Below are 17,262 nucleotides of genomic sequence, written 5' to 3'. Positions count from 1 at the left end.
ACACAATAACCACTAGGACGAGCATGCTGGGTTTCTTTGCTGGCTTCATATAAAATACAGGGTTTTTTTGTTTTTCTTGGAAAGACTGGCACCTGGGCTAACATCTGTTGCCAATCTTCGTTTTTTCATTCTTCTTCTCCCAAAAGCCCCCCAGTACACAGTTGTATATTCTAATTGTAGGTCCTTCTGGTTGTGGTATGTGGGATGCCACCTCAACATGGCTTGATGAGTGGTGCCATGGCTGCGCCCAGGATTCGAACCAGCGAAACCCTAGGCCGCTGAAGCAGAGTGTGTGAACTTAACCACTCGGCCACAGGGCCGGCCCCTAAAATACAGTTTTTTTAAAAAAATACTTCTTTTCTCTAAGCACATACATGTTACACACACACACACACACAAATATTCTATAAAAATAGAGACAATTTAATTATATGAATAAAATCATTATGGTAATGGTTAACAATGTAGACAATTCTTGTAATTTTTGAAGAATAGAGTAACTCTAGCAAGAAAACGGGAAATTCATTTCTGAAAAAAATTAAAATTACTATAGATCAATGAAAACATCTATATGTTAAAAGGACCTGCTGTTTGGTTTACATAGTAACTGACAAGTACTATCTTAAATACCCTACATTTTGGAAACACCTCTCTTTCCTTCCAGTCACCAGCCCCACAGCCTACAACGCTGGCACTGAGCCCAGCAGTCTGTCCATATTCTGTGCAAATCTGAGCTCTCCAGCTGAACATCTGTAAGTTTAAATGTGATAAAATAACCCTAGTAGTGAAAATGTCAGAATCTAGTGTAAAAGAATAACATTATCATTCAACAAACATTTGAAATTATCAAACAAGTAGAAAAGAGGGTAAAGCAATATTGGTTTCATTCAATCAGCAACAAGCTTAGCAACTGCCAATGTCTGGATGAATCTGCAAAAAATAAGCACAACTCGTCTCTGAAAACTTCAAAACAAATTAGGCATTCCTGAAACTAGTTTGTGACCCTGAGCAACGATGGCATGTTAAGGTTACTTGTCAGAGAATGATAGTGACAGGGTAATGCAGAGGCTAGCTGGGGGGAAATGTGGCTATGTGACAACTGCTTAGCATGAGCAGATAACTGGATTGTTTATGTTACATCTTGTTGTGCTATGTTTTGAATGCTTTAACCATGACTGAAGTCTCCTGGAACCTCTTCTTCACACTCCCTTAAGGACTATAAATGTAACGTTATATATTAGAGGCATTTCAATTTCCTGAATGCCCTTTTAAAATATTTTCAAGATTAAGAAAGCTAATTTCTTAACAGTAACTTAATTGTAAGGATTGTCTTACCATCAGGGAAGAGATGCTCTACTCCAACAAACAGCTGTAAAAGCTTCCCCAGCTCATACTGGGTCCTACACTGCTGCAGCATAAGCTTCAAAAGAAAGCACACCTGCTCCTTCAGCCATGGGGCAGGGATGACAGTGTGGACCTTTGTGGCTGCTGTTTCAAGCTATGAAAAACAAAAGAGGGTCAGGGAAGGTGGTTTCACAGGAACAGCAAATCAAAACCTCCAAATGTGGGAATGTCTGAGAAAGCCACAGTACCATCAAAAGTCATCTTCTATCACAAAGGGGGACGCTTATTCAGGTCCTTTCCACACGGAATCAGTGGCGTGGCTCAGAGAACTGGCAGAAACAAGCCCTCCTCTGTGGCTTTGTAGTTTGTCTCTTTGTGGGATGTCCTGGTGTAGAGAGCTGCGTGTGTGAATGTCAAAGATGGGAAAAAGACCTAAAGACTGAACACTAACGATGGAGTGATCTGATGCAAATGCCCCTAGTTAGTGACTGTCAAACTAATAGCCCTGTGAGTGGCTATGAAATTAACCAGACATGTTTTACTTAGGAGCTTCTTTCAAGAGGGATCTAGGTCGGCCCTTGTGTCCAGAGGATCTGAAATCACATATGAAGGCCTCTTAGAAAGACTTGCTTAACATTACTCAACTGGTTCTAATAGTTTGCTTGTAGTTTATACTATCGTTAGAGTAGGATCTCAATTAAGAAGCCTGGATTTATGTCATTTTAATCAAATGCTAAAAATATTAATAGGAAAATGACTCCAAGTAGCAGGCCTCATTAGCTTGAATTAGAACATTGGCTCCTAGCCTTTATTTACTTGTTTACCTACCTCTGTTGCTCTAAGAAGAGGGACTACAGCAGGCAGATGATAGAACTGATTGAAGGAAAAAATATATGGAAGTAAAGGGCTGAGTCAAGGATAGAGCAGCTGCACTGCCTGTCTATAGGGGGCTGGGGCAGAGGTGGTCAGGTAAGAAGAAGAAGACACCTGGGAGGACCTGAATATGAAACGCAGAGCTATAAACTCCTAGAAGGTAACATAGGAGAAAACTCAGATGACCTTGGGTATGGTGGCGCCTTTTTAGATAGAACAACAAAGACACAATCCAGGATAGAGATAATTACTAGGCTGGACTTCATTAAAATCAAAAACTTCTGCCAACAAAAGACAATGTCAAGAGAATGGGAAGACAAGCCACAGGCTGGGAGAAAATACACAAGAGACACATCTGATAAATGACTGTTATCCAAAATATAGAAAGAACTCTTTAAACAATAAGAAAACAAACAACCCTTTTAAAAAATAGGCCAAAGACCTTAACAGACACCTCACCAAAGAAGATATATGGATGGCAAATAAGCATATGAAAAGAAGCTCTACATCATATGTCATCAGAAAAACGCAAATTAAAACAACAACAACATATCACAGCATACCTATTAGAATGGGCAAATGGGAACACTGACAACACCAAAGGCTGGCAAAGATATGGAGCCACAGGAACTCTCATACATTGCTGGCGGGAGTGCAAAATGGTACGGCCATTTTGGAAGACAGTTTGGCAGCTTCTTATAAAACTAAACATACTCTTACCATACAATCCAGCAATCCTGCTCCTTGGCATTTACCCAAAGGAGTTGAAAATTTATGTCACAAAACACAAAAACTGGCACACACAAAAACCAGCACATGGATGCTTAGACCAGCTTTATTCAAAATTGCCAAAACTTGGAAGGAACCAAGATGTCCTTCAGTGACATGGATAAACAGACTTGGTATATATCCAGAAAATGTAATATTATTCAGCCTTAAAAAGAAATGAGGTATCAACCCAGGGGACTTGGAGGAAACTTAAATGCATATTACTAAGTGAAAGAAATCTGAAAAGTCTACAATTCTGTATGATTCCAATTTACCACATTCTGGAAAAGTCAAAACTATGGAAGCAGCAAAAACGATCAGTGGTTGCTAGGGGTTGGGGGCAGGGAGGGATGAACAGGCAGGCAGAGGATTTTCAGGGCAGTGAAAATACTCTGTATATTATAATGATGGACATATGTCATTATACATTTGTCCAAATGTACACCCAAAGAACATATAACACCAAGAGTGAAGGCTAAGGTAAACTATGGACTTTGGATGATTATGATGTGTCAATGCATGTTCATCCTTGGTAACATATGGACCATTTTGATGAGTGATACTGATAATGGGGGAGGCTATGCATGTGTGGGGGTAGGAGGTATACGGGAAATCTCTGTACCTTCCTCTCAATTTTATTGTAAACTAAAGTTGCTCTGAAAAATAAATTCCTTAAAAAAAGGGGAGAGGGGCAGGGGGAGATGGCAGAGTAGGAAGCACCAGGAATCTGTCTTCCCACCTAGACAACAAGTGCACTGGCAGAATCTCTCTGTAACTATTTTGGAACTCTGGAGTCTGTTGAAGGCTTGCAACTTCCAGAGGAAGACTTGGAAGGTAAACTGCAGTAATTTTGGCCAATTTCAGGCCTTAGTGCAGTAGCAGCTACCCAACCCACAACCCTAGTCACAGTGGTAGGCAGCCGTGCACACGTTCCTGAAGCAGCTTGTACACACCTTACAGGACTCAGAGGTGGTTGGGGGACAATGGATGACACACAATGCACCTGTCTTCCAAATATCAGAGATCTGCTCTGATCGCTGACAGCTGCTTTTGAGCAATGAGGCAGGCAGCCATTGTTGTTTCACCTCTCCCATTGTTGCACTCCCCTCCTCCTCCAGCTTAAGTACTTTCAGGGGATTTAAAGGGCCAGCACCCTTTTTCTTCCCCCCTTCATTCTTTGCTTTTTCCTCTTTTGAGAGCCAGACATTAAAGACTCACTGGGAGTCCCAAAAGAGAGAAAGAAAGGAGTAGAGAAAAATATTTGAAGTAATAATGGCTGAAAACTTCCCAAATCTGATGAAAAACATGCATATGAACATCAAAGAAGCTCAAAGAACTTCAATTAAGATGAACTCAAAGAGACTCACACTGAGACATACTACAATCAAACTTTCAAAAGACAAAGAGAATCTTGAAGGCAGGAAGAGAGAAGTGACTGATCACGTACAAGGGATCCTTAATAAGATTATCAGCAGATTTCTCATCAGAAACTTTAGAGGTCAGAAGACAGTGGGCCAATATATTTAAGGTGCTCAAAGAAAAAACCTGTCAACCAAGAACCCTATCTCTGGCAAAACTGTCCTTCAAAAGTGAAGCAGAAATGAAGACATTCCCAGGTAAACAAAAGCTGAGTCAAGAGTCCTGCAAGGTAAGATGAAAGGATGCTAGACAGTACCACAAAGACGTATGCAGAAATAAAGAGCTCAATAAAGGTAAATACACAAACAATTATAAAAGCTAGTCTTATTGTAGCATAGTTTTTTTGTTTTCTATATGATTTAAGAGACTAATACATTTAAAGAAAAAAAGAAAAATTGTCAGTGTAAAATGTAGTGTTACTGTAAGTTTGGTTTGTAACTCCAAATCTTGTCTTTTTCATAATTTAAGAGACTCATGCATTGAAAAGAATTACTAGTTTATGTTTTGGGGCACACAATGTATAAAGTTGTAATTTTATGACATCAATAACCAAAAGTGGTGGGGACAGAGCTGTAAAGGAGTGGTTTTTGTATGTTACTGAAGTTAAGTTGGTATAAATTCAAATTACAGTTTTATAACTTTTGGATGTGAAGTGTAATCCCCATGGTAACTATAAAAAAATAGCTATAGAATAGACAGAAAATGAAATGAGAAAGGAATTTAAACATTCCACTACAAAAAATCAACTAAATACAAAAGAAGAGAGTAATGCAGGAAATGAATTTTAAAATTTTGTGCATCAAAAGACAGTATCAACAGAGTAAAAAGGCCACCCACAGAATGGGAGAAAAATATTTGCAAATAATATATCTAATATGGGATTAATATACAGAATATACAGAGAATACCTAGAACTCAACAACAACAAAAAATCAACCTGATTCAAAAATGGGCAAAGGACTTGAAGAGACATCGAAAGAGGATATACAAACAGCCAATAAGCACATGAAAAGACGCTCAGCGTCACTAATCATTAGGGAAATGCAAATCAAAACTACAGTGAGATACTACCTCAAAACCATTAGGATGACTACTATCAAAAAACCCCAAAAAACAAGTTTTGGTGAGAATGTGGAAAAATTAGAGCTCTTGTGCACCATTGTTGGGAATGTAAAATGGTACAGCTATTCTGGAAAAACAGTATGGAGATTCCTCAAAATATTAAAAATAGAATTACCATATCATCCAACAATTCCACTTCTGGGCAGATACCCAAAAAGAATTGAAAGCAGGGTCTTGAAGAGATATTTGTACACCATGTTCATAGCAGCATTATTTATAACAGCTAAAATGTGGAAGCAACCAAAGTGTCCATCAACAGATGAATGGATGAACAAAATGTGGTGTATACATACAATGGGATATTATTCAGCATTAAAAAGGAAGGGAATTTTGACACATTCTACAACACGGATGAACTCTGAGGACATTATGCCAAGTGAAATAAGCCAGTCACAAAAAGACAAATACTGTACTGTTCCACTTACATAAGATACTCAGAGTAGTCGAATTCATAAAGACAGAAAGCTGAACGGTGATCGTCAGAGGCTGGGGGCAGGGGAGAAGGGGGAGTTATCCTTTAATGAGTACAGAGTTTCAGTTTTACAAGATGAAAAGAGTTACGGCGATGGATGGTGGTGATGGTCGCACAACAACTTAATACCACTGGACTGTACACTTAAAGGTTAAGACGGTAAATGTTAGGTGTATTTCACCACAATAAAAATAACATATATACAAAAAAGGAAGAAGATACCCGGTAATGCCCCAGCCACAGAGAATAAATGTCCCTATTTTCTGTGATTTAGGAGCCTCAGGCATATGGGAATAACTGATTCAACATTTTCAAATAATTTAACTTTTAAATCTTCATTGCAGTTAACACCAACGTGATTGAGAACAAAAGTCCATGATGAGGTTCCACTGTGATATATTTGTCAGGTAGAATCAGGATACAGTTTTGTCTCATTTATCACAGAGCTCTTTTGGGGTAGAGAAGACAAAAGTGCTGAAACCCCAAGCAAGACAAAGGCATATTTCTTTTCCTTTCGTGTAACTTCCTCTTTTTTCCCATAAGGTTAATTAGCACCACATATAATAGGCCTGAAACAAGCATCTGAATAGGTAAAGCCTGAAATTGACCACAAGGCTCAGCATCATGTGGACAGGGACCACGAGGAGTGAGGATGAAAAACGCCATTATCTTCTGTCACAGTGAATAAAGCAGAATTAAACACCCTTCACACTCAACGGCTGCTGGAGCTGTCTTGAATTGGCAATTGTGGCCCATGTACTACCACACTCCTCTCTAGCATCCAAAGCAGATACCATTAATCTCTTTCCCACTGAGCTTGGCTACAGCATCAAGAGACTGATCAGAGTTACCACATTAGATGAAATCTCTCTGCCATTCCTGGCAACTAAGGTGCTGTAAGCAGGGCCCCCACAACTCCTGCCCTGACCCCTCATCTCTGCAACAGTACAGACAACTGACTTACGCTACATGACAGCTGTTCACCTGCTGCCACATCCTGGCTACTAGCAGACAATTTCAGATCAGCAAGAGAGAGCACTAAAATTCTAACTTACAGTTTCAAGATTCTTCTGGAACTCCAATAGTTTTGCTTTGGCTTCCTTATAATTCTTGAAGAACATACACAGTTCATACATTTCCATCATCAATAGCAACGGGGAATCCTTTGAGGAAGAGTGAATGAAATTACAAAATCCTCAACTTAATATATTTTCTCAATGAATAATGCCAATATAAGAGGTTAAATACACAAATACTATTAATAACAGCTTCATAGAATTAAATCATATATTTTAAAAAGAAAGGGAGCTAAATTTCTATTTCTTTTTCCTTTTGGAAAAAAAGATACTCAGGCCAGGTACATCTACTCAACAGTCCATTTTCTGTCTATTCTATACTTGGTCCCCCGCACGTGAGTAGGAAATATTCCACTAGGCGGTGCTAGAACACCTCTACATACACTCCTAGATAACGGGTTCCACTGACCCGCCAACCTACTGCTGTCTGCACTCCATACATTTCCATCACTTCAGTGGCAGCTTTTCAGGCAGAAGACAGGAGTTCGGGAATTAGAAAGTATGGATTTGAACCATAAGTACACCACTTATTAAAGTACTTTGAGAACCCTGGGCATGTTAGTTAAGTTAGTTCTGTGAGCCTTGGTTTATTACTCTGTAAAATGAGGATAATACAACTTCCTAATATTCTCATACAATATTATCTTTGCATATGATTATTGTGAGAACCAACTAAAATAATGTATATAAAGCACTTTGCTAAATAAATGGCAGTTTTATTACCATTATTTTTTGTTGGCTAAGAAAAACATCCAGGAATAGGAATAACTGAAAAAGCCAACGAGGGATATTCTGAAGTAACCCTTTTAAACTCAGGAAAGAAATGAAGTGACTATTACTACCTTAAAGAAAAGTTGGAAACCTCTGATGAGAGTTTTGCTCTTCTGTCTCGTTAATAATGTCCTCCAGATGACAGAGAGGTCCTCAAGGTCCCAAGTGTGGCCCTCCGTTGAACCCTGAATTTGTCCCATTGCTTCAGCTGCAACACTGTCCTCCACAGAAGTGATGATCCAAACACAGAGACAAGGAATAGCACTGGAATCCTGCCATTGGATAAGAACTTTTCAAAATAAAATACCACTGAGCCTGGATGACCTGACAGAGGAAGTTTCCCGCAGTGCTACAACTACAAATGGATATTTCCTATTTAGAACAAGTCATCTCACTAAATTAGTTAAAATGGCTTAAAAAGCCTTCAGACATGAAAAAACTCTAATGAACAATCAAGGAAGTATTATAAACTGTCCTGCAGAGTGTGGCAGTTCAAAAGGCCAAGAGACTGAGTGGATACATGTGGAAGTCAGGGAAGTACTAAGTATAAGAAAACAGGGCCGCCCTTCACAGAAGTGCTGATCAGAGGGTTGCCTAGGGCATCCCTCGTCCCTGCTCAAGAGACACTGGGGGGTCAGTGGACTGAAGCATTCTTCTCTGTAATGGCCAACCAGGAACTAAGGCCCTGACCACTTAAGTTACTGATCGTCAGGGCACAAGATGGCCTGGAGTCTAAGCTAGAGAACCACAAAGTTCCAGCACCCTTGGAAACACATGGGGGAGCCTCACTGTAATCATCACCCCACTTCCTCTCTGATTATTAGCTTTCCCTGTCTCCTGCCCCCCGCCTTTTTATATTCTCTGGGTTCTTAATTTAGGCTTCTCACAATCCTCACCTGGAGACACGAGGCCAGGACACTGAGGATAGGGGCCTGTTGTTTCACTGCTTCAGCTAGGAGCCAACACCAGGAGTTTGGCTCCTCTGAGCACTGCAGCAGAATTTTAAAGAAATCAGTCGTATCTTCTTTGTTTCTCTGGAGTTCCTGGGGGGACCTGTTGCAGACTTGATCATTGTCCATTCTGGAGTTGGACACTGAGGGCAAGTTCTCAAAAGCCAGCTGTAAGTGGTCTTGAAGGACAGGGCTGAAATACTGGAGAAGAGATTTCACCTAGAAAACATATTAGATGATTAAAACAGACAACCAACTTTCAATTTTAAAGGGAGCTGAAAATGTTAGAGAAAAGCATAGGCTAAAGTGTTCTTTCTCACCCTGAACTGTGTCAGAGGTGACCTTATAATTTTACAAAGTTGTTTGTTGCTTTTGAGTGAATTTCCATTTTCAATCTGGAGTCACAAAAACTCTTCCTTCACCTCTTTAGTACTAATGACTAGTCCTTTGTCTAAAGTCAAGCCGCTGAAATCTTACTAAAACTAATAGTGTCATATCAAACGAAAGCCTATGTGTACACAACAGGAAGAACACTATTTTTCTTCCAATAAGTATTCCAACTTCCTCTTCTTGAATGACTGGCAACAACTGGTGGCTTACCTCCTCTGGGTGGTAATTATGGAGCTGGCTATGAATAATGAACTGTAACCAGTCATTTGCTTTGGCACACTCTATAAGGTAAGACGTGCTCAGTTTCACATTGTGGAGCCTGCAGAATTGTACCACTAATGCCCATTGGCTGCTGGATTCACTGGATAATCTGTAATTGGGGGTGGGGTTGGTAGAGAAAAAACTTGTTAAAATATAGCTCTAGTTTTAAACTGGAAAATTAGTAAAAATTAAATAAATTTAACTATAGTATATCTCTAAAAAGCCTTTCAACAAATACCAAAAATTAGACTGCTTTGAAAAAAAAAAGGATTCTTTCACCCATAACACACAATGCATTTCTTAGCATACTGGCACAATTCACAATTCATCCCTTTAATCGACCAAGTATCTATCAAAATAGCTATGTACCATCTTTAGGAGAATTGATAAAATAGTCACTCCAGAAATTTTCTCAGTGCTTAATTCTCTTGTATGATTCACTTTAGATTATCAGAGCCCCGACAGGGGCCTGGGATTCCTCACTAAGGGGACGGGACCTGTTCCTGCTGAAAGCAGGAACCTGTCGAGCACAGAGTCAGTGATAGGAGGTACAGAGGAATGGTGGGCTTCCCGGGTCAGGGGTGGCTGGGTCAGCCCCAGTGCGCCAGCACAGAGGAAAGATGGCATGAAAGTGTAAGAAGAGGGGCTTTTGTAGATAGATGGTCACCACAACTTCCATTATCAACGGATATACATCAGCAAGAAAAACTAAAGACATCACTTAGAGTAAAATTTTGTGAGATTCGTCTCACATCTTCTGAAATGATTTCAACATGTAACACGAAAGAGACTTCTCTGACCAGCAGGCCAGTGGAGGAGATAAAGCTCTCTCCATTTCTTGGGAACTCAATGTCTAAAGAGGGGATCATTATCTTTGCCCTCCTATTACTGATGGCAAGATGCAATTAAAACCCATTATCCATTTACTGAGTATCAGCTATATACTGAATGGGTAGAAGGTAAGGTCTAGGTGGATTGGTGAAAACATATGAGGTGTTGGAAGAACGACTAGGCAAACACACAGTGGAACAATAAAACTTGCTGGAAAAGAGGTTGGGACTGCAACTCACAAACCTCTTTGTTTCCTGCTGCTGAATGCTGTTCCATATACCCTCTTCTAAGAGAATAAGCAATTCTTCTGTGGTTGCCTTTTCACCCGCAGCCAGTTTAGATAGTTTTTCAGCTGTTAAGGAATATAAACAAAATATGGTGAAGAGAAAAGGTCAGGAACTGGCATTTTGTTTGAAGAGTGTGGCCTGGGGCCATTTCAGAACCCAATTAGAGGACACAAGAAAGTGAGATAAAGAACAAACACTGCAGGCAAAGGATGAAACAGGAAGATAACTATTTCCTGCCCAGTCACTCACAATTCAATGTCTTAAACCTACTCATTCCTTGTCCTCTAAACAAACCAAACCACATAAAGAAAAGGTGCTGTACCTAGAGACTCCCTGATAAAGCTGTACTGAGCATCTTCATTTCCACACTTGTAGCTCAAAATTATATTGGCCACTTTCATATCAACTCTGAGCTTGAGGCTGTCGAGGCCAAGCAATTCCAAGAAACAAACACAGGCAGCTCCTATTGAAGGTACATGGAAGGAGGAGAGGCCTAAAACATAGGCTTCATTGCCTACTTGCTGGATCCTGAAAAAGAAAGGGATCAAAATCACATCAGCGCGTGAAAATTGTCTCTCACCAGGAAAAGCAAATGGAATCACGTCAGTGGTACATGGAGTGTCGGACAAGTGATTTTTGGCTTCCTCCTCCTTCCCTTTTTGAGCCCGTTGCACACAACCATTTAGTTTCTTAGCAGCTTTTAGTCGTCCTCTGGCTCCATAGCCCTCCATTTTCTTATATTTCACCTTTTCCTAAAACACCTACTTATAGTCCAAATTTTTCTTGCTTCCAACTTCATCCAGGGAACATGGTGTAGAATTTCCAAGACTGTCAACCTGTGATCTTATCAATTATGAGTATGTATACAACTTACCAAGAAAATTAATTCCACCTAAAGTTTGACATCATAAAGCACATACATTCTAAAGGACTCACATATGTACTTTCATATGCAAAGAGAAATTTCAAGGAAAGACGACAAGAAATTAACCATGTTTATTTATTATGGAGAATGAGGACAGCAGACTGAGGGACTTTTACCATTCATTTTTTACCCTTCTGAATGACTTGAATATTTTACCATAAAAATGTATTATTCTCTTAATTATAAAACAGACCAATCAAGTAAATCTATATTTAACTTCTCATTATATCAAATACTCCTCCAAATTCTGTGCTTTTTATAAAAGTGAATTATAAAAGACAAAGACCTTAAATACAGAATTCACATCTCATTATATTATTCTCTCTTTAGAGTAACTCTTAACGTTTGGCAAGCTAGATCATTTTTTTTTTTAAAGATTTTATTTTTTTCCTTTTTAGCCCCAAAGCCCCCTAGTACATAGCTGTATATTCTTCATTGTGGGTCCTTCTAGTTGTGGCATGTGGGATGCTGCCTCAGCATGGTTTGATGAGCAATGCCATGTCCGCGCCCAGGATTCGAACCAACGAAACACCAGGCCGCCTGTAGCGGAGCGAGCGAACCCAACCACTCGGCCACGGGGACAGCCTCATAGATCATTTTTTAAAAATATGGTTTAAAAATATATTTATTATCTTTTAAAATATATTTATCTTTTTTTCCTATTAACAAAAGTAACACCTGCTAAATCTCAAAAACTTGGGATACGCAGAAAAGCACAAATGAAAAAAAATCACCATCCAAATATAATCACTGTTAACTGTGGTACATGTTTCCAGTATGTTTTTTTAAATGCATGTGTAAAATTCACAAATATGCATTTTATTAAGAGTACAAATTATGTTTTAAATACTCACAGCTGCTTGGGAGTCTTGCTCTTGGTTAATTCCTGGACCAGAAAAGTACCAAATGCAAATGATGGCCGTCCATGATGTAAATAATAAGCAAAATTCAGACGTTCCACGATAGCATACTTATTAACCAGGTCTGGGCTAGAGAAATGGGGGAGGTGACTCGATGCATCTGGGGGGGAGTGAAGCAATATTAATTCTCTACGCCTCACCATGATTAACTTCAGATTTGCACGTGGAAAACTTCACGATGGTAAAAGAAAACTTGTTGCTATAATCATTTTGTACCATGTGTACCACTTTGAACCACCAAATTTAATAGTTTTATTTTAATGTGGCGAAGCCCTCATTTTACACAAAAACGTGTACTTGATAGGCTGCATAAAAATTTATAAATTACACTTTTCCCCCATTGAACTTGTAATTTTAGATGCTTTAATTCCATATGTGATGATCCTTTAACTTCACAACAGCAATAACCCTTTAACTACAAAATCTCAGCTAACGGTCTGCAAAAGGAGCTTTTTAATCCATTCATGCAGCTCGTTACACAATGAAATCCCTACTTAACATATTTAAGAGTCCTCTATTCACCAAGGCCAACTCACTGTACTTTTCCCCAATAAATACTCTGGGAAAAACATTTTTTCTCTATATTAATATCCTCCTATCCTCTTCTTTTGTTATCACTAGCTGTGTTTCCTGATGTTATATTCATAGAGCACCTTATTATCTACACAATGGTACCATATTTATAAGACCAGCAGCGTAGTTCCAAGTTCCTCTGTGCCCATGAAAACAGCAGAAAAAATATTTTTTCTCTTTTCAGAGAAATTTAAACTCAGAAGATAATTGGATGTGAGAAGTTAGTACTAAATAAGCACTCTTGTCAACTCCTAATCTTTAATTGCCTTTTAACCACTTACTACCTACAAAAAAATAAAAAGATAAAATAATGTTTTTAACTGTTATGGAACCAATTCTGGAAAACAGTGCATATGCTCTTATTTGCAAAGTTCAAAGCTTATTTCTGAAATAAAGTTTTATCCTCCACAGAATTCCAAGGATTTCTTTATATTGTGATTTGGCTTCTTTAAAAAATAACGAAGATCCTTAAAGATGTCTGTCATCTTTACAAAATTATTACTTAAAATTACACCCCAGTTTGAGATTAAAAAATTTTCACATCCCATATCTGTATTCTTTGTAAGATCAAAGTGACTTTGGTAACTTATAATTCCATACACTCATCCATTAAATATTTGCTGAGTACATGTAAAGTATATAGCACTTCCAGGTGCCAAATGAGCAAACTTGAGTTTATCACTCAAACAAGACCCTGATTTTTCAGCAGTTGAGGCCTAGAGTGGAGGTTGTTTTTAAGAGAAAATGCTACCCAAAGGGAAGTTTTCCTCTGGTCTGCCACAGAAGCCAAGTCATCATGCAGTTGCCTTACATCCCCTTTCAGTGGTAAAACCACATGAAAAAAGAAGTGACCTAATTAAATACAACTCTCCAACTTTATAAATCTGTAATATGTTTTCACAATAACTGTTTCATTTGCTTTGTGCTTTATTGCATAAAATATGTTTTAACCTTCTAAAAACCAGGCAGAAAACATGCCTTTAACTTCCTCTCTGTTTCCCCAGTACCTATCAAAGTGCTCCACCTCCAAGAGGGTCAGGACTCGTTAAGTGAGGAGGTGGGGGTATCAGAACAGCACAAGGAATTCTGTCTCCTCTCTAGTAACTTCACTGAGATTAGAAAGTGTGTTTTCATTTGAAAATGCAATAAGCACCACTTTATTCAACACTTAATAAATATTTATTGAACATCTCTTACAAGCCTGGCACTGCAATGGGCTCTGGATACTAGGCAAATTCAGTATTTTGAAATTTAAACTTATAAAACTGAGACATTAGAAAATTCATTTTTATGTATGTCAATAAATATTTATGGGATATCTATTATGTGCGAAGGATTAATTTGAAGCCTTCTTTAGAGTAATATAGCAGAGGCACCACAGGTAACATGATATTAAAGGCTAACTCTAAATGCAAAAGTTAAAAAAAATAAAAAAGCACAGTTTAAGAACGGCACAAAAAAAAAATCAGAGAAATTCCTATGGTCTGGAAGAGAGGACGGCAGTGTGTGCATCTGGGCCGACCACGTGCCGGGAACTGTGAGAGCTTTCTAAAGGCCTCGTCTCCTTTCATTCTCCTGTAACATGTGAGGTGGGCAGTGTTATTAAACCTACTTTCTGGGTAACTGAAGAGGTTAAATCACTTGTCCAAGATCACGCAGCTACTACCTGGTAAAACCAGGACTTGTCTAATGCCAACACCTATGCTCTTCACCTTATAACGCCAGACTGTTAACAAAGGGATTTCTGGCACGGGAGAAATTTCAGCAGATATGTACACGTCACATTTCCCAGCAAGCACAACACTAGTGACCTAATCCAATGATTTAAACTCACAATATGTTTTCAATTCAGTCTCCTACAAAATGTTGTCCACTGGAATGTGCCTTTATTTTTAAAAAGAGAAAGCAGTGAAAAAACCCAGATTGGTTCTACATGAACTAACTCCTACTGTCAACACTGCTGAAATATTTCTAACGCAAGAGATACCTGCAATGACTTACCTCCTATAGCTAGTGTGTTGGCAGACTGCCAGCCAAACAATCTGCTGGGATCAAAGGGCAATAACGACTGGGAAAGGGGAAAAGCAAAATCAGAGTTAAAAGTTAATTGATTCTAAAATAAGTAAATAAAATGATATAAAAGGACTTCACAGGCAGTCTGCTTCCCTCCTCCGCAATTAAAAACCTTATCTTTCTGGGCATAAATTCTTTGAACACAGCTAAAACAAAAAAGAATGTATAAGACACTTTTCTATTTTAATAAAAACAGAACTGGAGGCTGGCCCTATAGCCTAGTGGTTAAGCTCCACCTGCTTGGCTTCCGTGGCCTGGGGTGGACCTACAGCACTCATTAGCAGCCACGTTGTGATGGTGACCCACCTACAAAATAGAGGAAGATTAGGAAGGGATGTTAGCTCAGGGCTAATCTTCCTCAGGCAAAAAAGAGGAAAATTGGTGATAGACATTAGTTCAGGGCGAATCTTCCTCAGCAAAAAAAAAAAAAAGAAGAAGAAGAACTGGCTGTGTTTCTTTTAAAGACTCCTCTTATTTCAATCTACACCTGCAAAGTGTACTCTCTTTTGGTAGAAGCAGCATCAATTATAATGTAAAATGGGCTTTAGAAATGCTTTTGGAATCAAAAGGTAAGAGCACTAAGTGGCTAGAAAATATAAACATGACAAGGTGAATAAGGCAGGTCAGGAAATGAAAGAGTTAAAGGAATGTGCCAAACAAATCACCAACAACAACAAATAAAAGCGGACTAGGGTCAAGTCAGTCAGAAAGGGTTTGAGAGCAGGCAGCACTAGCTGTTTGGCCAAAAGTTTAGCAAAGCCTGTAAACAGATGGTACAAGTGATAAATGAGAAAAGAGAGCTATTAAATCCAGATTTGGATGGCTACAGAAGGTGCAGCTTCAATTTAAAATTAAAGGAGAGTTTGTGGTCTACTAAGCAAGAAATACTTTTCTTAAAATTACAGGACTAAAAAATTGTATCAGTCAACTTGAAAACAGAACAAACAACAACTTGAAACCACTTATGTTTTAGGCTGATTGAATCCACTGTAGGTTGTGAAACTATGTTTTTATACAATCCACTTACATATAGTTTAAAGCAGTGCAACTCAAAGTGCTGGTCTGCAATGAGATAAGAAGCTTTTGGTAAACACACATCCAGCTTACTGCTTCCGTCTTCAAGAAAGTCTTGCTACATTTATAAAAAAAAAAAAAAAAGCTTGCTGAACTAAACAGTGTGCTCAGTGACAGATTTATGTTCTGGTGCAAGATCCTAATCCCATCGCACACCAGCAACAAGCAGCGTGTGGCCTGGCACCCATCTGGGGACCATTTTTTTGAGTAGTGCCAGTCTATACCCTAAAAATTCTTCACATTAGAGTAAGAGAGATTTGGTACCTTTATAGGATTATAGAGCTTATTTTGAATTGAAGACACTATGGGAATATGTGTATGCAGAAAAAAAATAGCTAAAGTCTTGAAATGAGAAATGAGCAAAAGAGGGTGCCCTTAACTGAGCATCCCTGAAAAGGTTTTAGGGAATCTGTGAATTCCTTTGAAATATAAGCAAAATCATATGCATATGTGTGATTTTTCTGGGTATAGAGGTCTTTGTCCAGAAAAACATTAAGAAGCACTGATTTAAATAAACAAACAGTTGTATTCATTAAGAAGAGACAGTTAGAAGCTATCAGTGGTAGAACAGAAGGGTTTTGATGAGAGCAGCAGACAAGTATGCTGGTCACTATCTGTCTGCTCTCAGATCCACTTCCACCTTTTCCGAGGCTCCAGGCTCTGTCCTGTATAGCAGAGAACTCTATTTCCCAAGCTCACTTGCCCTCTGGCTACCAGATAGGCTTAGCCATGGGAGACAACACGGGAGATTAAAGGTGGGAAGATGTTAGAAACCAAGAGATTTTTCCCCTTCCTTGTTTTCTGGGGTATCTCTTCCAAGGTTCCAGCCCCACTCTCTATGTTCCCAGCACCCACTAGGCAGCCTGGTTGTGCATTTAGCTCTCAGAGATGGCTCTAGCTTCTGGGTTCTGATAACACCATTTTCTTTCCTTTTTTTTTTTTTTTTTTTGGTGAGCAAGATTGGCCCTGAGCCTAACATCTGTTTCCAATCCTCCTCTTTTTTGCTTGAGGAAGACTGGCCCTGAGCTAACATCTATGCCAATCTTCCTCTATTTTTTGTATGTAGGACACCACCCGAGCATGGCTTGATGAGTGGTGTGTAGGTCCATGCCTGGGATCCAAACCCTGGGCCA

The 17,262-nt window shown here is 39.0% G+C and overlaps 1 protein-coding gene across 2 annotated transcripts in view; it reads right to left on the bottom strand.

Annotated features, from left to right (window-relative positions):
- SPG11 (SPG11 vesicle trafficking associated, spatacsin) overlaps positions 1-17,262 on the bottom strand; it is a 77,643-nt gene that overhangs the window by 20,252 nt on the left and 40,129 nt on the right. For both annotated transcript variants that reach the window (XM_070237562.1, XM_070237569.1), the window contains 9 exons: positions 14,984-15,050; positions 12,344-12,509; positions 10,887-11,092; positions 10,521-10,629; positions 9,396-9,555; positions 8,742-9,014; positions 7,917-8,117; positions 7,054-7,161; positions 1,336-1,498 (listed from right to left, as the gene is read on the bottom strand). In XM_070237562.1, coding sequence (XP_070093663.1) covers positions 1,336-1,498; positions 7,054-7,161; positions 7,917-8,117; positions 8,742-9,014; positions 9,396-9,555; positions 10,521-10,629; positions 10,887-11,092; positions 12,344-12,509; positions 14,984-15,050 — 1,453 coding nt within the window. The remainder of the gene's footprint in view (positions 1-1,335; positions 1,499-7,053; positions 7,162-7,916; positions 8,118-8,741; positions 9,015-9,395; positions 9,556-10,520; positions 10,630-10,886; positions 11,093-12,343; positions 12,510-14,983; positions 15,051-17,262) is intronic.

The sequence above is a fragment of the Equus caballus genome, chromosome 1 (genome assembly GCF_041296265.1).
Source record: "Equus caballus isolate H_3958 breed thoroughbred chromosome 1, TB-T2T, whole genome shotgun sequence".
Taxonomy (NCBI): domain Eukaryota; kingdom Metazoa; phylum Chordata; class Mammalia; order Perissodactyla; family Equidae; genus Equus; species Equus caballus.
Note: the sequence above shows the minus strand (reverse complement) of the source record. Positions and strands in the feature narration are given on the sequence as shown.